The sequence below is a fragment of the Daphnia pulex genome, chromosome 7 (genome assembly GCF_021134715.1).
Source record: "Daphnia pulex isolate KAP4 chromosome 7, ASM2113471v1".
NCBI classification, from domain to species: domain Eukaryota; kingdom Metazoa; phylum Arthropoda; class Branchiopoda; order Diplostraca; family Daphniidae; genus Daphnia; species Daphnia pulex.
Genome location: NC_060023.1, coordinates 7,078,297 through 7,101,602, shown reverse-complemented (window position 1 = coordinate 7,101,602; position 23,306 = coordinate 7,078,297). Strand labels below are relative to the sequence as shown.

Here is a 23,306-nt window from a genome sequence, read left to right as displayed (position 1 = left end):
GACCAGGTATGAAGCAATAACCACATCGGACGTCCGGTCGTGGTGGTTGTCGATTGACTCCATGCAAATATCTGCCGCCTCTTCTGCTGCCACGGTTTCCTCGTCCTCTTGTCTGACCATATGCTGCAAAAGCTTGATTAGAGCCATCAGGTCTTTCGTAGGATCTAAGAACATTTTCTTCTGAACGGAGACGTTGTAGTAGATTGTCAACCGTTCTTTCATTCAGAGGAACATTTGCCCAGACTGATCTTACAATTCTGAACTGTTCAGGAAGTGTGGCAAGAGCCTTGGTTACAAGCTGCATCTCATCAAGGGGTTGTCCAAGTTCTCTAAGTTTGTCAGCAATCGATGAGAGTTTTCGAATGTGGGTAGTCATATCATCATCTATATAAATAAATGTGACGATTAGTGGTATGTTTAAGCAGTGTGTGATTATGTTGAGTATACCAGGGTTATGAGTGAAATCATAGAATGATTGCCACAATAGATGAAGATTCTCAGCTGCTCTAAGCCGGTATTGTGTATCCAATCTTGTCCACATGATTGCAGCTGTTTCACAAGAGTACAAACTCTCCTTCATTGGCTTGGTTAGTGTCGCAAAGATATAGTTTCTGGATGTTACATCTCTGAGAATCCATGCATCAATCGCAGCAACATTTGTGATACGTTGTGGATTATCAGGGTCATCCCTTATCTGTAAAAGATAGGTTTGGTTTTAGTAAGCATGTGTATATACATGGAAGCTTGATTAGACATGAGTAAGTTAAAGTAGTGCTACATGTGTCTAATCTATACTCGTGTGTGAACATGAGTGAGTTGTACATGTGATCAGGTCAACGAGTCATACATGTGAACATGTGTATAGTTACATGTGTTTGAATTATACATGAGAAATGTACATGTGTATCACAGGGTCATATGTGCTTAACGTATATGAGTGTGACGAGTACATGTGTTATAATTTCAGAATGATTTGGTTACCTCTTCGGGCAATGTGTGCCCTTCTCTTCCTTCGACAAGTCCAAGTAGCCCAAGTTGTTGGAAAATCATTCTCAATTCAAAATTCCACTCACGGAAATTGGTACCGTCGAACTTAGGTACATGGTTAACATCTCTAAGATGATTTTCAATCATCTGGTTGGCCATCTTATTTCGTTAAAGGGAACAAGATACTGGGCCCATAACCTGTTGAGTTTAATTTTAGTATTAAGCTAACAGAAATAAGATACGAACTATTGAATAGCACTTGCTGTATTAATACCTGAGTAGTTTAACAAAGAGGGTACAGATTAACTTGCTTTTTACAAAACTCTAAGTCACCTTTTCGGACAGAGACAGGTACACACCAGTTCAGAACACGTGAAGTAAGCAAGTCAATGCAGACGACGGGTGTGCAAGACCGTCAAACCTTGGGGAGGGAGGTGTTGTGGGTTTCCGCAACACAAATAGGTTTAGGCAACAGTGCGAGAATAATATTTGAAATCAACAGAAAATCCAGCAGATTTATGTTCAAGAGGAGTCCAACCGTCAATTTTAGCCGACCCAAAGAATGTTTGGTGGACTGGGCCGTCTTGGTTGTCAAAATCAAGATCGGATTGGCCATCTGTAAAGGAAGATCCCGATTCAAGCTACGACGAAATCAACAAGGAGAAGAAGAAGTCAACGATCGTGTTAACTAATATTGCCGCGCCTGCAGCTTTGTTCGACGAAACCAGATACGGAACGTTGACAACTCTCTTAAGGTACACTGGATATATCCTTAGAGCTTATGGTAATGTGATTGCCGATCGACTAGACCGACAAAACGCTCTTCGACAAGGATTGATTACATCAGAAGAAATGCAATGCGCCAGGTTCTACTGGATGAGGCATCTGCAGCAACAAGCGTTTGGTGCGGAATTGAAGCGGCTCGGCAAGAACAAATTCGTTCATCGTGACTCAAAGCTATCGAATTTTCATCCTTATCTTAATAAAAATGGACTCATTACATTGAAGAATCGAACTAAGCTTTCTAGATCGCTTCCGGAACAGGCTGAGGTTCCTATTCTGCCGAATCGACTCCCGCCGCATTTCATCACCCTGCTTGTTCGTGATGTGCATCGGCGTCTTTTGCATGCTGGTGTTCGAGATACGTTGACAGAATTACGTCAAACGAGCTGGATTCTAAAGGGCAGGCAAGTGGTGAAGAAGATTTTGGCAAGATGTTCGACATGCAATCGAGTCAACAGAAAGCCGTATGACCAGCCGACTGGACCTTTGCCAGTCGATCGATGCACGATGTCGCCGCCGTTCGACGTCACCGGCGTCGATTTCGCTGGACCAGTTTATTTACGTGGATCTAACGCAAAATCTTGGATTTGTCTCTTCACATGCGCAGTGACCCGCGCTCTTCATTTGGAATTGGTGCAAACGCTGACAGCCGTCGGTTTCCTGATGGCGTTCGACCGTTTCGTATCCAGATTTGGGATTTGTCGAATAGTCTATTCAGACAATGCGAAGACATTTCACCGAGCCAACAAGGATTTAGCCGAAATTTGGAAGGGAGCCGAACCAGAAATCTTGATCGATCTCGCCAACCGCGGAATCACGTGGAAATTTATCCCAGAAGGCGCGCCCTGGTGGGGTGGCTTCTGGGAGCGAATGGTGAAAACTACAAAACAAGCCCTTATCAAGATAACCGGAACGGCCCATTTAACCGAAGAGGAGCTCCGAACTACACTTTGTAAGATCGAAGCGGTGGTGAATTCGCGCCCTCTCACTTATGTCTACAACGACCATGACGAAGAGCAGCCATTGTGTCCCAGTCATTTTTTTGCTGGACGGCGATTGACGACTCTACCTCCCATCCCTCAATCCGCCACGGAAGCTAATGCAACGCGAAGAGAGCTGGTTGAGCGAGTCGAATACTATGGGAAGCTCACAGCTGATTTCAAGAAAAGATGGCACACGGAATATCTGCAAGAACGAGCTCTTCATTTTAAGCACCAGCATCGAATTGAACCTATTCGAATTGGAGAAGTTGTCCTGATTCAAGAAGACAATAAGAAGCGTCAGCAGTGGGACATTGGAGTCATCAAGGAGACCATCCCGTCGTCTGACGGCGTCGTCCGCCAAGTTCTTCTCCGAACTGCTTCCGGCCAGTTGCGCCGACCCGTGCAACGGCTTTGTGCGCTGGAAATCAACGAAAACAATCCATGGGAGAAGGAGCTTCCACCGGTTGTGCAGAATAACGCCGAAGAGGAGGAAATTCATCCGTCCGTGTCATTTGCCGAAGCAGAGGAGATTCATCCGTCGGTGTCATCTGCCGACGCGATCCCACAACACGAGAACATTATCGAGCCCCCATCACCGGAAGAAAATCAACCGGATTTATTGCCAGACGTTCCATAAGACGTCCACCAAGGGGGGAGTGTGGAAAATCCCGTCGTTACGAGAGCCGGCCGGAAGGTGCGCCCTAGAAAGAGACTGGACCTCTGAGCGGGAGAAGTGGAGCCGAGTCGAGTGGCGCTACTAGCGACGATCCGTCGACCTAATTCTTTTCCATTCAGAGCAAAATCAGATTCAAACCAACATCTGTCTCAGAAAGAACAACTCGAAAACCGCTCTGTGCGAAACAAGTGTCAACTGTCAAGTGTTTTAAACCCCCTTTTTGTTCGTTCACTTTCGTTCACTCTCACTGAATTATCGCCCTTTCATTATTCCATTAGATTTATCAAGTGTCAAGTTCCTATTCATAGTTTTTGTGTACTTCATCAATATTCATCAATCACTCATACATCATACAAGTAAGCTTCCCAGCGTGTCATTTATTCATTTAATTGGTGATTTAAAATACCCCCTTGTAAAAACCTAGGCAGAGGGGAACCGGAGGCGACAAAACACACAACATAGGTCCGTATGGACCTCCTTCTTACTTGACAGCGGGTTTCTTCCGAAGAGTAGACGCCAACAGTACCGCAACTGAGAGAATGCTTAATCAATTCACTAAGCCAAACTCCCGGTGCTAGTCCCGTGGGTGAACGCTCACACGACGCACCTATTCACCCACGAGCCCGTAATGGGGAAGTATTTAAACAATGGTTGTTCACAATCAAAGATTCACACAGGTTAATAAGGTTTAAGACGATCGAGTCACAATGAGGTCCACAATAGGAATCTGTTTAAGACGAGCGAGTCACAAAATGGGGTTCACAATAGGAATCTGTTTTCGATCCGGAAGGAACATTCAAACTGAACTGAGTTGTCCTTTTTTCACATCTTATAAGAGAGAGAAAACGTCATACCTCTTTCCGCTTCGCAACGTCCGGATGGCGTTCGGGTTAAGGACGGCCCGACCTTCCTTACTTTCTCTCTTGGTCGTACGGCCGTCGTCGGCTTTAGAGTTGGGACCTTTAATTGCCCTTGGTGCTGTCGACTTCGACTTTTCTTTACACTCCCCTCTCGAATTACCTCTGGCAGCTAATTCGAGACGTACCCGTGGTGGATGATCGGCGTCGGCGGTTTCTGATGCTTTGCGGGATGCTTCAGTTTCTAGGGGATAGAGTGACTGGATAGCGTAATCCGAGCAACGGCCCGTTGAGCGTCGTAATGTGACAGACCGGATGCGGCCGTCTCGTCCAGGATGGAGGTGGGTGACAACGCCTACTTTCCAACGAAGTCGTGGCAGATTATCGTCCCTAATCATCACTATCTGCCCAATTCGGATAGGATAGGGAAAGCCCGATCGATCCCGCTGAGTAAAATTATTTAAGTCCTTCAAATAGCCGGTCGTCCAGCATCTCCAGCCGCGATCGAAAATTAGTTTTTGGTGTCGCAATCTTTTTGTTAGCTGCTCCGCCCCTTCAATGGCTGAAAAATCTGGCGATATCCCGGTTCCTGGAAGAGCAGATGAGCGTCGTCCGATGATTAGATCGTTAGGTGAAATGCAGACGGGTAAATCAGTCGGTGAGTCCGTATCTCGCGCTAGTGGCCGGGAATTGACCATGGCTTCGATCGATTTCACATGAGTCCACATTTCTTCAAAATTTAGGCACTGGAACCCGAGGCTTTTTTTGAGCGTGTCTTTCACTACACGAACCAAGCGTTCCCAATACCCTCCCCACCATGGAGCCTCAGTGGGAATAAATCGCCATTCCATACGTTTATTCGCGAGGAATGCGGCCAGACGAGGACAGCTCCTTAGATTGTTTAGAAGGCGGGCGGTCTTAGCGAAATTTGTTCCATGATCAGACATTAGCATGCGGACTTCTTGCCTGCTGGCAATTAGTCGCTCCAATGCGAGAAGGAACGTATCCGTGGATAAAGAGCTAACTAGCTCTAACTGCACAGCTCGAGTCACCGCGCATACAAATAGACACACGTACACTTTAGTCGTTTCTTTATTCTTGCTGAAAGGACGCACATAAATGGGACCCATAAGGTCAACTCCGGTTGTTAGGAAGGGGGTAGACTCGACCAGCCGTTGAAGGGGAAGATTTCCCATTGGTTGAGAAAATGGGCGCGCATGGAATCGGCGACACCTTCCACAACTTCCGATGACCTTTTTTATTTGCTGCCTACCTTTGATTAACCAGTAGTCTTGCCGTAGTTTATCAAGTAGCAGGCTAACTCCTCCATGTAAACATTCCACATGGGTCTTCCAAATTAACAATCGCACAATCCGATCGGCTGGACAATTGTCGACGACGGGTAGAAGGATTGGTGGTGCTTGTTCTTCAAACTCGTACCTATCTACAAGGCGACTGGTAACTCGCATAATACCATTAGCATGGTCGAAGAGAGGACGTAGAGTTCGAACAGGGGATGACTTAGAGATCTCTTTCCTTTGACGGAGAATATTGAAATCGTTCGGGTAGGCCGACATTTGAGCACTTCTGATCCAAAATAGCTCAGCTTTTTCAAGTTCTTGGGCCGTGAGGCAGTCTAGTTGAATAACCTTATCCTTGTTTACTCTAACCGACTCCTTGGCCTCATTCCCCGCAGGATCGCTCTCTGCGCACTCCCCCTTCTTCCTGTTGCGCAGGTATCTGAAAATCCAGGCGGTGATCCTTATCACACGTAGAAAAGAACTATATTTCTTGAGTGAAAACAACTCGGGTTTCACGGAGACTGAGGTGGTGGCGGTAATGACTCCTTTTCTTTCTTCATGGCTGATCGACTGTTTAGCGGATTCGGACAATTGAGGAGGCAGATAATTAGGCCACTCTTCGACAGGCTTCCGTAGCCATTCGGGTCCGTCAATCCATTTCTTGCAGGCTAGTAGCTCAGTTGCCGAACACCCTCTGGAGGCAAGGTCAGCAGGATTTTCTTCTCCCGGGCAGTAATGCCACTGATCTGGCTGGGTATACTTCCTTATTTCTTCAACACGATTCCGTACAAAGGGTTTCCATCTGTTGATGTTCCCTTTGATCCAGCCCAGAGTTACAGTTGAGTCGCACCAAAGGTTTTGAGTAGCTTGAGGAAGAGAAAGAGCTTCGATTACGTAATTCACCAGGCGACTAACCAATAAGGCTCCCATCAATTCAAGTTTTGGTAGAGAAATCTTCTTAGTTGGGGCTACACGCGTTTTGCTGACCACTAAATTAGTATAGAACGAATCGTTGAACTTGCTTCGAGAATAAACCACCGCTCCATACGCCTTTTCGGATGCATCACAAAATGCATGGAGTTCAATTTTAGAGGAAGGATTAAATTCCAGAAAGTACCAACGGGGAACTTTTAATTGCGCTAATGCCGGTAATCCAGCTACCAATGCTGACCAATCTTGATGGATATTTTCTGGAATAGGGGAATCCCAACGAGTCCCACTTTCCCAGAGTCTCTGGAATTGCAATTTTATTAGTAGAAGAACAGGGGACGTAAGGCCCAGCGGATCAAATAATCGGGCGGAAATACTTAACATTTGTCTTTTGGTTGCGCGAACGGGTATATCGGCTACAAGCTCAGCGATTTTTATCGCATCAAAGGTCCAGCAATCTTCACTGGGACGCCAAATGACTCCCAACACTTTCGATTTTTCTTCACAGCCGATGGGACGCGACAGTTCGTTATCAATGGGCGTCCTTCCGGCTTGGAGCAGAGTACTAGTTACAGCTGGATCATTTGTGACCCATTTAGTCAGTTTCATGCAGGCACCATTAAAGGCTTTAATAATTCGTTTTATGATCCTCGTCGCTTCTTCTGTAGAGTCCGATCCAGCCAGGAGATCGTCCATGTAGAGCCGTTCTTCTATATAGCGAGCCAGAGATGGATCCATATCTCTGGAAGTACTCAGATGTTTTCGGATGACGATGCGAAGTAAGAAGGGGCTGGGAGAGAGACCAAAGGTAACTCGGTTCCATCGGAACATAACGGGTTTCATTTCCTTTGTTGATAATTCATCTATCCATAAGAACCGGAGGGCATCGCGATCTTCCGGGTTGACTTCCACTTGAAGGAAGGCCTTCTCAATATCTCCCACCCAAGCCACACGACTCCAGCGAATCGTAACAAAATCGCTAATAATTCTGGATTTAAATTTTCGCCGGTCTCTAGACAGTCGTTCAAGGACAAACCGCTGTCGGCTCGAGCAGAAGCGTCAAAAACTGGTCTTATTTTTGTAGAAACCGATTCGTTACGTACGACTGGACGATGGGGCAAATAAAACGTAATTCCTTTTATTGGTTGGTCCGGTGACTCAACCTTACTGATAAATCTTGCTCGTAGATATTCCATCATTTGTTCATGATAAGCCTTCAAAAGTTCAGGGTTCTGGTGGAGTCGAAGCATTAGCCTATCAAACCTCCCTTCTGCTTGATGATAATTCGACCCAAGTAAATCTTTTCTATCCAAGCGCCATGGTAAAGGTACCGAATAGCGCCCATCGGATCCTCTTCGGATTAAATCTTCAAACCCTTCTAGAGGATTGGGCTCCTTACTGCCTCCGTACGGATCGATTATCCCGAAATGCTCAACATCCCAGAATTTTCTTAAGTCGACATTCTCCTTTTCATTAGCGGAGGGTTCTACTACGGAAGTGGACGCGACAGGGAGCGTGGAGATAAGGGACGTTCCAGGTTGTTTTTCCCGACCAAACACCAGCCATCCGAATTTACTGGATACAGCCAATAATCCACTCCGACACTTTATTGTTTTGTAATTAACGGTTGAGCGGCAATGGTCTGCACCAATTATCAGGTCAATCCTAGCCTGTTTAGAAGAGGAGGTTGCAATCCTTTCATCCGCAAGTACACGATCTGCCAACTCGGCTACAGCGTAGGCTTTTGGAGCTGATAAATCCGCGCACAATTCTGGCCTTAATAGTACATCCATCTTGATTAATTTACTCCCTTCGGGTATACCGCTTACAACGAGTAGGACGCGACGAACTGTGGAAGGTTTCTTCACTTTTCTTGATCCAAACGGACAAATCGATATTGTCTCAACACCGCTTTCCTGAAGACCCAGTTGATCAGCCACAAATTCAGTGGCGTAGGAACGTTGGCTTCCCTCGTCGATAAGACAGGTGATCTTAATAGTCTTGTTCGTTCCGTAAAGAAGAACAGTTGCCGTTTTCAAATAAACTTCTTTCTCTTGAGGGAGGGCGACATAACAGGCTGTTGAACCATCGTTGCTTGAGGATGAAGGTGGGGGATCGCCCTTTTTAGCTTTATTCGGGACATAGGCCGTATCGCGACACAAGGTGATGTGATGCCGACGATTGCATTTTCTGCAATTTGGATTGCGGCAATTGGCTGCCTGATGCCCCTTGTTCAAGCATACAAAACATCGCTTCTCCGTTCGGACTATTTCTAGCCTTTTTTGTAACGGTAAATCACATTTGAAGGGGGAATGGGCTGCGTGACAAAAGCAACATTCGTTGACCTGAGCGCGGTGGGTTCCGGATTTGTTTAAAGCCGCAAGGGCGGCTGCAGACGGCGTTATTCGCATCTTTTTAGATTCCATCTGAATCAACGGCTCCTCCGCAGCTCCCCTTTTCCGATTCATCAACCCGGATGATTGGCTCCTTTCTTGACTAGTCACTTCTCTTCGAATAAACGCCAAAACATCCTTAACGTCCGATTCCTCCTTGTCTGCTGAAAAACGGTACCAAGCGGTACGGACGTTTCTTGGGAGTCGATCAACAAAAAGGGAGACGAACGGTTTCGCATAATTTGAATATGGGACTCCAAGGCTCTCCAGACTGCGTATACGCACTTCACCATTGATCAAAAACTGCTTTAAAGCTAGATGGTTACCTGGAGGGACTGCGGGTAAGTTGTAAAGGTACCGATAATTCTCTTGAATAATAACTTCGGTTGAGCCGTAATGCAGTTTTAACAGATCGATAGCCGCGGCATAGTTGGCACTGGTTAATGGCAACCCTTCAATAATGGACGCGGCTTCCCCTGTCAGCGCTTCTTTTAGTCTGATGAATTTTTCTAGATCAGGTAGGACTGGTTGGTCATGAATGGCTATCTGATAGATGCCCCAAAATTCTGGCCATTTGACCGTTTCGCCCGCAAAGGAAGGGATTTTAGCTGCCGTCAGTTTAGCAATGGCCGTGGCCAAGGCATTCTGGGAGGTATCCGCCGTACTTCTACTGGGGGCAGAGGAACTGGATGCTTTCACTCTTACCTTCTCCACGGCTCTTCGAATTGCGAGATATTGAGTCCGACAGTCTTCCATAGAGTTAACACGTTCTTCCAGATGCTCGACCTCGGACCCGTTAATCACTGTATCATACAGACCGATTAAGGTATCCCATTGAGCCTCTAAGTTCTCTAAAGGTTCGTCAAGATCGGCCGGTTCAGGCTTGCCAAGTTCCTCACGAATAAGCTCGTGAGCTGCCCGGAACCGGTTACTGTAAATCTCGATTAGGCGCAGATCTTTCTCCATTTTCTGCAGAATAGAAAATATTATTAAATCTTAAAAGAAGGATTCAAACAAGAATGTTATCATCGTAATATCGTCGTTGGCTGGAAATGCGTCAAAATGACGTTCTAACCACTTAACCGTGTTGGTACATGAGAAAGCCGTTTTTTTTTTAACCGAAAATAATTCACAATTTTAACCCCCAGTCTCCGTTTGTTACAAATAGCCATATGAAATACCCAGACCGAAGGAGAATAGACACTATTCCCTTCCGTTTAGAACTTTTCCTCCAAGAACCGCTTTAATATATGGGATAGAGAGTTACTCTATATCACACCGTCTTGAATTTCCTAGGGATTTCTCAAAGAACCGTCTTGTTTGTTTTTTAGAGACTCCCACTAGGAACCGTCTTGTATTTGTTAGCCTTCTATAGGCACCGTCTTGAATTTGAGTAGATCCTTCCCCTCCGACCTAAAACGAGCTTTTCCGGTTCGTCGGACCATGTAAAAACCTAGGCAGAGGGGAACCGGAGGCGACAAAACACACAACATAGGTCCGGATGGACCTCCTTCTTACTTGACAGCGGGTTTCTTCCGAAGAGTAGACGCCAACAGTACCGCAACTGAGAGAATGCTTAATCAATTCACTAAGCCAAACTCCCGGTGCTAGTCCCGTGGGTGAACGCTCACACGACGCACCTATTCACCCACGAGCCCGTAATGGGGAAGTATTTAAACAATGGTTGTTCACAATCAAAGATTCACACAGGTTAATAAGGTTTAAGACGATCGAGTCACAATGAGGTCCACAATAGGAATCTGTTTTCGATCCGGAAGGAACATTCAAACTGAACTGAGTTGTCCTTTTTTCACACCTTATAAGAGAGAGAAAACGTCATACCTCTTTCCGCTTCGCAACGTCCGGATGGCGTTCGGGTTAAGGACGGCCCGACCTTCCTTACTTTCTCTCTTGGTCGTACGGCCGTCGTCGGCTTTAGAGTTGGGACCTTTAATTGCCCTTGGTGCTGTCGACTTCGACTTTTCTTTACACCCCTATTAAGTTGAATCTAATACAGGGAATGAACTATTATTGGGTTTATTCAGTTAAATTGTTTGATTGTTGTGTTTATTGAATTTGAAAATCAGCTCACTAAAAATATTTCTACATATCAGCCTGACTTTTGAAAGTTTGAAAGAAATTTTCATCAGCTTATGGAAACTGATCTGCGTTAAAGCTGTTCAAGAAGTATTATTTAATAACACACAGTTTCTTCACTCAAATAACTGAAATATCTGACGTGGCTTCCTGTTCAATAGAAACTCAATTATTAACCAAATGATTCTTTGTTTGCGCATCCTGTGTGAAACAAAAATTAAAAGATAAGGTTTTTTCGCAAAATTAATACCTTATAATCCAGAATGTCGAAGGTAAACTCATACAAACATTTATGGGGGTATAGCTCAGTGGTAGAGCATTCGACTGCAGATCGAAATGTCCCCAGTTCAAACCTGGGTGCCCCTTTATAGAACGGATGTTCATCATTGAGATGTTTTAAAATGAAATAACTTGCGGTTTTCTGCATGCTTACCTGTTTATATAACATGTTTATGTCCCCCAAATATATAATAAGGATATAGCTGACTTGACCTGAAAGCCACACGATGAAAAAATAGGCATCAATTATCGACATTTCGTTTCGTGAAATATCAGAGAAAAGAAATCTAATTTTTAAAAAATACAAGATTCCTTCGGTAATATCCTGCGGTAATTTTTTTAAACGTTAAAGAGACAGAAAATAAAGGTTATGGTAGATTAATACATACTATAACGTTTGGAAAATTCTCTTTCCCTTTATTCTCTTTCATAATTGATTCTTTATAACTAATTGACTAATAATCTGTTAATATTATGAGTGGTGCGACTTAGGAGTGGCGGAGGCTTCGCCCCGCCACCCCACGTCGTTTAGATTAAGTTTTAGCAACATTTATTACTATAGTAACATGGAATTGGAAAAATTATTAGTTACATATTAACTATAAAGAATTGGATGTGCTCTTATAGCAGTTAGATTAAACCACCGCTGAAAAAATATTAATTCAGGCATATAACCTAAGTGTTTTACGACCGGTTCCAAAATCGATACCGATGGTAGCGTCGCTAGCGATATTACCATAGCTTTACTTCGTCTTTCGTTACATTGTTTGGTGTACACACCAACCTGACCACGCTTTCCCTTAAATCTTATATCAATGTTGGTCAAATGGTTAGCAACCCGGGCTGCCACTCGTATGGTTCGGGGTTCGAATCTCGATCAAGCCTTTTGTAACTTTTGAAAAATTACACTTAAAAAACTTTTGGAGGTAAATGGAAGTGGAAGATCGGTGGTAACTCTTCACGACCGCCAAAAGATCTTGATGACTGTGGAGAGGACAAGGGAAGAAGAGAGAGATGACCCAGAGCTTCAAAATTTGTATGATCAAACATTTTTAAAATGTTCCTCAACTTCTTGGTTGATTACTAACTGTTAAAAAAAAGGGGAATAAAAATTTTACTTGATCAAAAAATTTATTAAAATCAAGATCATCATTTATTAAAAACAGTTAACAAAAAGAGGCAATAATAAGAACAATAAAGACGAAATCGAACAAGAACAATAAAAATCAAATCAAATATCATCAAAATATCAATATCATATCATCAAAACTTGAATTGCTAGGGAAGATTCAAACTTTTTTTCTTTTTGTTAACACTGCTGAGCACTCACTGCACTGACAGTTGGAAGGTTAAGCAAACAAAAGCGAATTCACTGCCTAGGATTCGGCAACCAGCTAGGTAACAAGTACGCAAATTAAATTTTTAAAACAGTAATGAAAACAAATGAAACCCCGTTACGACATGTATCAAATTTTGACAGAATTATGTACAAAATTTGGTGACGATTGGTCATTCAGGGAAGAAACGTATAAAGGATAACTAAATGGACATTAAACCCTCTGAATTTCACTACTAGGTACTACTACCCTTCCCCCCTATACCCCACACCCTATATTGTTAAGGACCTTCGTATATAAATATACCTAAGCGATAAGTAGTCATTGCGTTAACAATGTCAAGATGGCCGAGTGGTTAAGGCGCCAGACTTAAGATTCTAATTCAAATAATAGATTAATAGGTAATCTTGTAGAATCCGTTACTTGGCATTCTGGTCTTCGAAGAAGGCGTGGGTTCGTACCCCACTCTTTACAAAACCTTCCTTTCAAGTTTTATTCTTTTTCACTTTAAATCTTCTTCTCCATTGAAAACACATACGTGTCACAATCGTTAACAGTCACTCAAAGCAAACGAGCATAAGTTAAGGGGTTGTAACTCAGAGGTAGAGTGCTCGCTTCGCATGTGAGAAGACCGGAGTTCAATCCTCCGCAACTCCAAGGTAGTGTAAATAATCGAGTGGTAAAAAGCAAGTATCAGAAAAATACTGGTAGTCTCGATTGCCAAGGGGTTGTAACTCAGTGGTAGAGTGTTCGCTTTGCATGCGAAAAGCCCGGAGTTCGATCCTCCGCAACTCCATACTATAATCACTTTGATTTTGAAAAAAAAAAGACCATTGTTAGGTCTGCCAACAGAATGAAACTACATTCCACATTCTAACGAATATCTCGTGAAAAGTGTAAATACCCAGTGAACAAACAAGTACTTGCAAAACGATAGGGCATAATCTTTCTTATCGTTATTTTTCTTCTACTGGTAGAAACCGGCTTTTGTCGTCCCAGCGGTATTTTCTGACGGCCATTCGGTTGTGGCACTGTCGATTAAACCTGCCATGATCCTCGAAAATTGAACAGAAAAGCATACAATTGCCATTAATTATTGATATTTTTCCCTGTCATTGTTACAATTGTGTGCTCTTCTCAATACACCTATTTTACGCCACATTGCAATAAAAGTAGCCATTGCGATAACAATGTCAAGATGGCCGAGTGGTTAAAGAGCCAGAATTAAGATTCTAATTCAAATAATAGATTAATAGGTAATCTTGTGATATCCGTTACTTGGGCATTCTGGTCTTCGAAGAAGGCGTGGGTTCGAACCCCACTCTTGACAAAACCTTCCTTTAAAGTTTTATTCTTTTTTACTTTAAATCTTCTTCTCCATTGAAAACACGTACGTGTCGCAATCGTTAACAGTCACTTAAAGCAAACGATCATAAGTTAAGGGGTTGTAATTCAGAGGTAGAGTGCTCGCTTCGCATATGAGAATACCGGAGTTCAATCCTCCGCAACTTCAAGGTAGTGCAAATAATCGAGTGGTAAAAAGCAAGTATCAGGAACATACTGGTAGTCTCAATTGTCAAGGGGTTGTAACTCAGTGGTAGAGTGTTCGCTTTGCATGCGGAAAGCCCGGAGTTCAATCTTCCGCAACTCCATACTATAATCACTTTCGGTTAAAAACATAAAGACCTTTGTCAGGTCTGCCAACAGAATGAAACCACATTCAACATTCTTACGAATATCTCGTAAAAAGTGTAAATACCCAGTGATCAAACAAGTACTTTCAAAACGACATGGAATAATCTTTCTTATCGTTCTTTTTCTTCTACTGGTAGAAACCGGCTTTTGTCGTCCCAGCGGTATTTTCTGACGGCCATTCGGTTGTGGCACTTTCGATTAAACCTGCAATGATCTTCGAAAATTGAACAGAAAAGCATACAATTGCCATTAATTATTGATATTTTGCCCTGTCATTGTTACAATTGTGTGCTCTTCTCAATACACCTAGTTTACACCACATTGCAATATAAGTAGTTATTGCGTTGACAATGTCAAGATTGCCGAGTGGTTAAGGCGCCAGACTTAAGATTCTAATTCAAATAATAGATTAATAGGTAATCTTGTAGAATCCGTTACTTGGCATTCTGGTATTCGAAGAAGGCGTGGGTTCGTACCCCACTCTTTACAAAACCTTCCTTTCAAGTTTTATTCTTTTTCACTTTAAATCTTCTTCTCCATTGAAAACACATACGTGTCACAATCGTTAACAGTCACTCAAAGCAAACGAGCATAAGTTAAGGGGTTGTAACTCAGAGGTAGAGTGCTCGCTTCGCATGTGAGAAGACCGGAGTTCAATCCTCCGCAACTCCAAGCTTTTGCAAATAATAGAGTGTTAATAGCAATAGCAATAATAGAGTAAGTGGCTTGCGAAAAGCAAGTATCAGGAACATACTGGTAGTCTCGATTGTCAAGGGGTTGTAACTCAGTGGTAGAGTGATCGCTTTGCATGCGAAAAGCTTGGAGTTCAATCATCCGCAACTCCATACTATAATCACTTTCATTTTGATAAAAGAACCATTGTCAGGTCTGCCAACAGAATGAAACTACATTCTAAATTCCTACGAATATCTCGTGAAAAGTGTAAATACCCAGTGATCAAACAAGTACCTTGCAAAACGATAGGGCATAATCTTTCTTATCGTTCTTTTTCTTCTACTGGTAGAAACCGGCTTTTGTCGTCCCAGTGGTATTTTCTGACGGCCATTCGGTTGTGGCACTGTCGATTAAACCTGCAATGATCCTCTAAAATTGAACAGAAAAGCATACAATTTCCATTAATTATTGATATTTTTCCCTGTCATTGTTACAATTGTGTGCTCTTCTCAATACACCTAGTTTACGCCACATTGCAATACAAGATTCCTTCGGTAATATCCTTCGGTAATTTTTTTAAACGTTAAAGAGACAGAAAATAAAGGTTATGGTAGATTAATACATACTTTAACGTTTGGAAAATTCTGTTTCCCTTTATTCTCTTTCATAATTGATTCTTTATAACTAATTGACTAATAATCTTTAAATATTATGAGTGGTGCGACTTAGGTGTGGCGGAGGCTTTTGCCCGCCACCCCACGTCGCACTTCATGTTTAGATTAAGTTTTAGCAACATTTATTACTATAGTAACATGGAATTGGAAAAATTATTAGTTACATATTAACTATAAAGAAATGGATGTGCTCTTATAGCAGTTAGATTAAACCACCGCTGAAAAAATCTTAATTCAGGCATATAACCTAAGTGTTTTACGACCGGTTCCAAAATCGATACCGATGGTAGCGTCATATTACCATAGCTTTACTTCGTCTTTCGTTACATTGTTTGGTGTACACACCAACCTGACCACGTTTTCCCTTAAATCTTATGTCAATGTTGGTCTCATGGTTAGCAACCCGGGCTGCCACTGGTATGGTTCGGGGTTCGAATCTCGATCAAACCATTTAGGAAATTTATATTTGTAACTTTTGAAAAATTACACTTAACAAGCAATCCAACACTCAACCGCACCAAATCCATTGACCCCACTTTTTTCCCATTCCGCTATGGACGCTAGGAACACGAGGGAGAGTAATAAAAAAATTGCGACTAGGCTGGGTGGGAAACTGGTCAAAATTACACTTTACTAGATTGGGAATAACTCGGTCAATCTAATTCGGAATGTAAATTCCTTTTGGATTGGTATTAAGGGATGGCCAAGCAAACTTTTGGTTGAATTTGTTTTTTTTTAAGGTTAGCATTTACCCAAAAAGCGATACCAAAGACCCCCTAAAATTGTTAAAATTTGAAAAAACTCAAACTTTAACATTAAATATCTCCCGAACGGCAGGGAATATTTAAATTCTGCAAAAACAGGTGAATCCGAACTAAAAAACTGGATATGCCTGAATTATTTCAGATTTCTTGGTCCCATAGTGGAATGGGGAAAAAAAGTGGGGTCCATGGATTTGGTGCGGTTGAGTGGTGGATTAATTGTTAAAAAACTTTCGGAGGTAAATGGAAGTGGAAGATCGGTGGTAACTGTTCACGACCGCTAAAAGATCTTGATGACTGTGGAGAGGACAAGGGAAGAAGAGAGAGATGACCCAGAGCTTCAAAATGAGTATGATCAAACATTTTTAAAATGTTCCTCAACTTCTTGGTTGATGACTAACTGTTAAAAAAAAGGGGAATAGAAATTTTACTTGATCAAAAAATTTATTAAAATCAAGATCATCATGTACAAATGTGTGACATGTATCAAATTTTGACAGAATTACGTACAAAATTTGGTGACGATTGGTCATTCAGGGAAGAAACGTATAAAGGATAACTAAATGGACATTAAACCCTCTGAAATTCACTACTAGCTACTACTACCCTACCCCCTATACCCCACACCCTATATTGTTAAGGACCTTCGTATATAAATATACCTCAGGGATAAATCGATATTTCAGAGTCAGTTACTCTTAATTAAAATAGGGGAATAATACAAATACGCGGTAAAATGTAAAAATATCGGGGGTATAGCTCAGTGGAAGAGCATTCGACTGCAGATCGAAATGTCCCCGGTTCAACCACGGATGCCCCCTATTAAGTTGAATCTAATACAGGGAATGAACTATTATTGGGTTTATTCAGTTAAATTGTTTCATTGTTGTGTTTATTGAATTTGAAAATCAGCTCACTAAATATATTTTTACGTATCAGCCTGACTTTTGAAAGTTTGAAAGAAATTCTCATCAGCTTATGGAAACTGATCTGCGTTAAAGCTGTTCAAGAAGTATTATTTAATAACACACAGTTTCTTCACTTAAATAACTGAAATATCTGACGTGGCCTCCTGTTCAATAGAAACTCAATTATTAACCAAATGATTCTTTGTTCGCGCATCCTGTGTGAAACAAAAATTAAAAGATAAGGTTTTTTTCGCAAAATTAATACCTTATAATCCAGAATGTCGAAGGTAAACTCATACAATCATTTATGGGGGTATAGCTCAGTGGTAGAGCAATCGACTGCAAACAGAAATGTCCCCAGTTCAAACCTGGGTGCCCCCTTATACAACGGATGTTCATCATTGAGATGTTTTAAAATGAAATAACTTGCGGTTTTCTGCATGCTTACCTGTTTATATGGAAACTTTTGTATCATTTATTTAAAGATTTACATCAAATATATAGTGACAAAACAATAATCACACCATAGAATTATCACTGTATCAGTAGCAGATTTGCGCACAATATAGAAAGAACCTGCCAGGTACGATAATCTTAGCGAAAAATGTAAAACCCCGGTCGTGTGTACAATTGCAATTAATACTTAAGAGTCTCATGCTGTTCCGACTGAGCTAGCCAGGCTCATAAAAATCAACGTTGTAATCCAATACTATCTATTATGTCATGGTAAAATGCACTTGGATTATCGCTCGCACTATGGTGATAACTACATCGGTGGTTATGAGGATTTACTGCTAAGATACACATAAGTGATATTCCTATATTTTATCTTTTTACTTTGTATGTAATGAGTGCTAGGATGATAGACTGCATAGTTGTAAAATTATCTCTAGTGATGTAACATTACCATTTTGCAGTAATCAATTCAAAACTTCAGCGGTTATTGTTGCGTTAAAAAAGCGCCAGTTTTGACTGCTTTTCGTTGGGATGACACCAGACGGATAGCCAAACAAATACAACTTGGTAGTGGCACCCTTTTAAGTGTACAGACTAGCTAGTTAGCGTGTAAGATTCCTACCGCTCTTCTTCCATTACACATTTTACATAGCAGTACACAAGTCCAGATATTGGCTATTATCGAGAAAGTACAAAAGGAAATGCAATTCCACACTCGGATTAAAGTTGTCAAATTGTTTCCACCCAGGATCGAACTGAGGACCTTCAGCGTGTAAAGCCGACGTGATAACCACTACACTATGGAAACGTCAATTTCTGAAATATGGCAAAAAATTTATTTCGCCAAAATCACCATAACATGTTTATGTCCCCCAAATATATAATAAGGAATAGCTGACTTGACCTGAAAGCCACACGATGAAAAAATAGGCATCAATTATCGACATTTCGTTTCGTGAAATATCAGAGAAAAGAAATCTAATTTTTAAAAAATACAAGATTCCTTCGGTAATATCCTTCGGTAATTTTTTTAAACGTTAAAGAGACAGAAAATAAAGGTTATGGTAGATTAATACATACTATAACGTTTGGAAAATTCTCTTTCCCTTTATTCTCTTTCATAATTGATTCTTTATAACTAATTGACTAATAATCTGTTAATATTATGAGTGGTGCGACTTAGGAGTGGCGGAGGCTTCGCCCCGCCACCCCATGTCGTTTAGATTAAGTTTTAGCAACATTTATTACTATAGTAACATGGAATTGGAAAAATTATTAGTTACATATTAACTATAAAGAATTGGATGTGCTCTTATAGCAGTTAGATTAAACCACCGCTGAAAAAATATTAATTCAGGCATATAACCTAAGTGTTTTACGACCGGTTCCAAAATCGATACCGATGGTAGCGTCGCTAGCGATATTACCATAGCTTTACTTCGTCTTTCGTTACATTGTTTGGTGTACACACCAACCTGACCACGTTTTCCCTTAAAACTTATGTTAATGTTGGTCTCATGGTTAGCAACCCGGGCTGCCACTCGTATGGTTCGGGGTTCGAATCTCGATCAAGCCATTTGTAACTTTTGAAAAATTACACTTAAAAAACTTTTGGAGGTAAATGGAAGTGGAAGATCGGTGGTAACTCTTCACGACCGCCAAAAGATCTTGATGACTGTGGAGAGGACAAGGGAAGAAGAGAGAGATGACCCAGAGCTTCAAAATTTGTATGATCAAACATTTTTAAAATGTTCCTCAACTTCTTGGTTGATGACTAACTGTTAGTGTAAATAATCGAGTGGTAAAAAGCAAGTATCAGAAAAATACTGGTAGTCTCGATTGCCAAGGGGTTGTAACTCAGTGGTAGAGTGTTCGCTTTGCATGCGAAAAGCCCGGAGTTCGATCCTCCGCAACTCCATACTATAATCACTTTGATTTTGAAAAAAAAAAGACCATTGTTAGGTCTGCCAACAGAATGAAACTACATTCCACATTCTAACGAATATCTCGTGAAAAGTGAACAAACAAGTACTTGCAAAACGATAGGGCATAATCTTTCTTATCGTTATTTTTCTTCTACTGGTAGAAACCGGCTTTTGTCGTCCCAGCGGTATTTTCTGACGGCCATTCGGTTGTGGCACTGTCGATTAAACCTGCCATGATCCTCGAAAATTGAACAGAAAAGCATACAATTGCCATTAATTATTGATATTTTTCCCTGTCATTGTTACAATTGTGTGCTCTTCTCAATACACCTATTTTACGCCACATTGCAATAAAAGTAGCCATTGCGATAACAATGTCAAGATGGCCGAGTGGTTAAAGAGCCAGAATTAAGATTCTAATTCAAATAATAGATTAATAGGTAATCTTGTGATATCCGTTACTTGGCATTCTGGTCTTCGAAGAAGGCGTGGGTTCGAACCCCACTCTTGACAAAACCTTCCTTTAAAGTTTTATTCTTTTTCACTTTAAATCTTCTTCTCCATTGAAAACACGTACGTGTCGCAATCGTTAACAGTCACTTAAAGCAAACGATCATAAGTTAAGGGGTTGTAATTCAGAGGTAGAGTGCTCGCTTCGCATATGAGAATACCGGAGTTCAATCCTCCGCAACTTCAAGGTAGTGCAAATAATCGAGTGGTAAAAAGCAAGTATCAGGAACATACTGGTAGTCTCAATTGTCAAGGGGTTGTAACTCAGTGGTAGAGTGTTCGCTTTGCATGCGGAAAGCCCGGAGTTCAATCTTCCGCAACTCCATACTATAATCACTTTCGGTTAAAAACATAAAGACCTTTGTCAGGTCTGCCAACAGAATGAAACCACATTCAACATTCTTACGAATATCTCGTGAAAAGTGTAAATACCCAGTGATCAAACAAGTACTTTCAAAACGACATGGAATAATCTTTCTTATCGTTCTTTTTCTTCTACTGGTAGAAACCGGCTTTTGTCGTCCCAGCGGTATTTTCTGACGGCCATTCGGTTGTGGCACTTTCGATTAAACCTGCAATGATCTTCGAAAATTGAACAGAAAAGCATACAATTGCCATTAATTATTGATATTTTGCCCTGTCATTGTTACAATTGTGTGCTCTTCTCAATACACCTAGTTTACACCACATTGCAATATAAGTAGTTATTGCGTTGACAATGTCAAGATTGCCGAGTGGTTAAGGCGCCAGACTTAAGATTCTAATTCAAATAATAGATTAATAGGTAATCTTGTAGAATCCGTTACTTGGCATTCTGGTCTTCGAAGAAGGCGTGGGTTCGTACCCCACTCTTTACAAAACCTTCCTTTCAAGTTTTATTCTTTTTCACTTTAAATCTTCTTCTCCATTGAAAACACATACGTGTCACAATCGTTAACAGTCACTCAAAGCAAACGAGCATAAGTTAAGGGGTTGTAACTCAGAGGTAGAGTGCTCGCTTCGCATGTGAGAAGACCGGAGTTCAATCCTCCGCAACTCCAAGCTTTTGCAAATAATAGAGTGTTAATAGCAATAGCAATAATAGAGTGTGTGGCTTGCGAAAAGCAAGTATCAGGAACATACTGGTAGTCTCGATTGTCAAGGGGTTGTAACTCAGTGGTAGAGTGATCGCTTTGCATGCGAAAAGCTTGGAGTTCAATCATCCGCAACTCCATACTATAATCACTTTCATTTTGATAAAAGGACCATTGTCAGGTCTGCCAACAGAATGAAACTACATTCTAAATTCCTACGAATATCTCGTGAAAAGTGTAAATACCCAGTGATCAAACAAGTACCTTGCAAAACGATAGGGCATAATCTTTCTTATCGTTCTTTTTCTTCTACTGGTAGAAACCGGCTTTTGTCGTCCCAGTGGTATTTTCTGACGGCCATTCGGTTGTGGCACTGTCGATTAAACCTGCAATGATCCTCTAAAATTGAACAGAAAAGCATACAATTTCCATTAATTATTGATATTTTTCCCTGTCATTGTTACAATTGTGTGCTCTTCTCAATACACCTAGTTTACGCCACATTGCAATACAAGATTCCTTCGGTAATATCCTTCGGTAATTTTTTTAAACGTTAAAGAGACAGAAAATAAAGGTTATGGTAGATTAATACATACTTTAACGTTTGGAAAATTCTGTTTCCCTTTATTCTCTTTCATAATTGATTCTTTATAACTAATTGACTAATAATCTGTTAATATTATGAGTGGTGCGACTTAGGTGTGGCGGAGGCTTTTTCCCGCCACCCCACGTCGCACTTCATGTTTAGATTAAGTTTTAGCAACATTTATTACTATAGTAACATGGAATTGGAAAAATTATTAGTTACATATTAACTATAAAGAAATGGATGTGCTCTTATAGCAGTTAGATTAAACCACCGCTGAAAAAATCTTAATTCAGGCATATAACCTAAGTGTTTTACGACCGGTTCCAAAATCGATACCGATGGTAGCGTCATATTACCATAGCTTTACTTCGTCTTTCGTTACATTGTTTGGTGTACACACCAACCTGACCATGTTTTCCCTTAAATCTTATGTCAATGTTGGTCTCATGGTTAGCAACCCGGGCTGCCACTGGTATGGTTCGGGGTTCGAATCTCGATCAAACCATTTAGGAAATTTATATTTGTAACTTTTGAAAAATTACACTTAACAAGCAATCCAACACTCAACCGCACCAAATCCATTGACCCCACTTTTTTCCCATTCCGCTATGGACGCTAGGAACACGAGGGAGAGTAATAAAAAAATTGCGACTAGGCTGGGTGGGAAACTGGTCAAAATTACACTTTACTAGATTGGGAATAACTCGGTCAATCTAATTCGGAATGTAAATTCCTTTTGGATTGGTATTAAGGGATGGCCAAGCAAACTTTTGGTTGAATTTGTTTTTTTTTTAAAGGTTAGCATTTACCCAAAAAGCGATGCCAAAGACCCCCTAAAATTGTTAAAATTTGAAAAAACTCAAACTTTAACATTAAATATCTCCCGAACGGCAGGGAATATTTAAATTCTGCAAAAACAGGTGAATCCGAACTAAAAAACTGGATATGCCTGAATTATTTCAGATTTCTTGGTCCCATAGTGGAATGGGGAAAAAAAGTGGGGTCCATGGATTTGGTGCGGTTGAGTGGTGGATTAATTGTTAAAAAACTTTCGGAGGTAAATGGAAGTGGAAGATCGGTGGTAACTGTTCACGACCGCTAAAAGATCTTGATGACTGTGGAGAGGACAAGGGAAGAAGAGAGAGATGACCCAGAGCTTCAAAATGAGTATGATCAAAAATTTTTAAAATGTTCCTCAACTTCTTGGTTGATGACTAACTGTTAAAAAAAAGGGGAATAGAAATTTTACTTGATCAAAAAATTTATTAAAATCAAGATCATCATGTACAAATGTGTGACATGTATCAAATTTTGACAGAATTACGTACAAAATTTGGTGACGATTGGTCATTCAGGGAAGAAACGTATAAAGGATAACTAAATGGACATTAAACCCTCTGAAATTCACTACTAGCTA

At 41.1% G+C, this 23,306-nt stretch overlaps 1 protein-coding gene and 9 non-coding genes across 10 annotated transcripts; 9 read left to right on the top strand and 1 right to left on the bottom strand.

Annotated features, from left to right (window-relative positions):
- Positions 1 to 1,376: 1,376 nt before the first annotated feature.
- LOC124198382 lies at positions 1,377 to 3,390 on the top strand. The gene is made up of 2 exons (XM_046594213.1): positions 1,377 to 1,389; positions 1,490 to 3,390. The coding sequence occupies exons 1-2, from the start codon at positions 1,377 to 1,379 to the stop codon at positions 3,388 to 3,390; spliced, it is 1,914 nt and encodes a 637-aa protein (XP_046450169.1).
- Positions 3,391 to 11,301: 7,911 nt separating this feature from the next.
- On the top strand, positions 11,302 to 11,373 carry Trnac-gca. The gene has a single exon. It is a non-coding gene; the product is annotated as a tRNA-Cys (tRNA).
- A 1,835-nt stretch (positions 11,374 to 13,208) lies between these two features.
- Trnaa-cgc lies at positions 13,209 to 13,280 on the top strand. The gene has a single exon. It is a non-coding gene; the product is annotated as a tRNA-Ala (tRNA).
- A 67-nt stretch (positions 13,281 to 13,347) lies between these two features.
- Positions 13,348 to 13,419, top strand: Trnaa-ugc. Its single transcript has one exon. It is a non-coding gene; the product is annotated as a tRNA-Ala (tRNA).
- A 784-nt stretch (positions 13,420 to 14,203) lies between these two features.
- Positions 14,204 to 14,275, top strand: Trnaa-ugc. The gene has a single exon. It is a non-coding gene; the product is annotated as a tRNA-Ala (tRNA).
- Positions 14,276 to 14,918: 643 nt separating this feature from the next.
- Positions 14,919 to 14,990, top strand: Trnaa-cgc. The gene has a single exon. It is a non-coding gene; the product is annotated as a tRNA-Ala (tRNA).
- Positions 14,991 to 18,527: 3,537 nt separating this feature from the next.
- Trnav-uac lies at positions 18,528 to 18,600 on the bottom strand. Its single transcript has one exon. It is a non-coding gene; the product is annotated as a tRNA-Val (tRNA).
- A 1,038-nt stretch (positions 18,601 to 19,638) lies between these two features.
- Trnaa-ugc lies at positions 19,639 to 19,710 on the top strand. The gene has a single exon. It is a non-coding gene; the product is annotated as a tRNA-Ala (tRNA).
- Positions 19,711 to 20,480: 770 nt separating this feature from the next.
- Positions 20,481 to 20,552, top strand: Trnaa-ugc. Its single transcript has one exon. It is a non-coding gene; the product is annotated as a tRNA-Ala (tRNA).
- Positions 20,553 to 21,195: 643 nt separating this feature from the next.
- Positions 21,196 to 21,267, top strand: Trnaa-cgc. Its single transcript has one exon. It is a non-coding gene; the product is annotated as a tRNA-Ala (tRNA).
- The last annotated feature ends 2,039 nt before the right edge of the window (positions 21,268 to 23,306 follow it).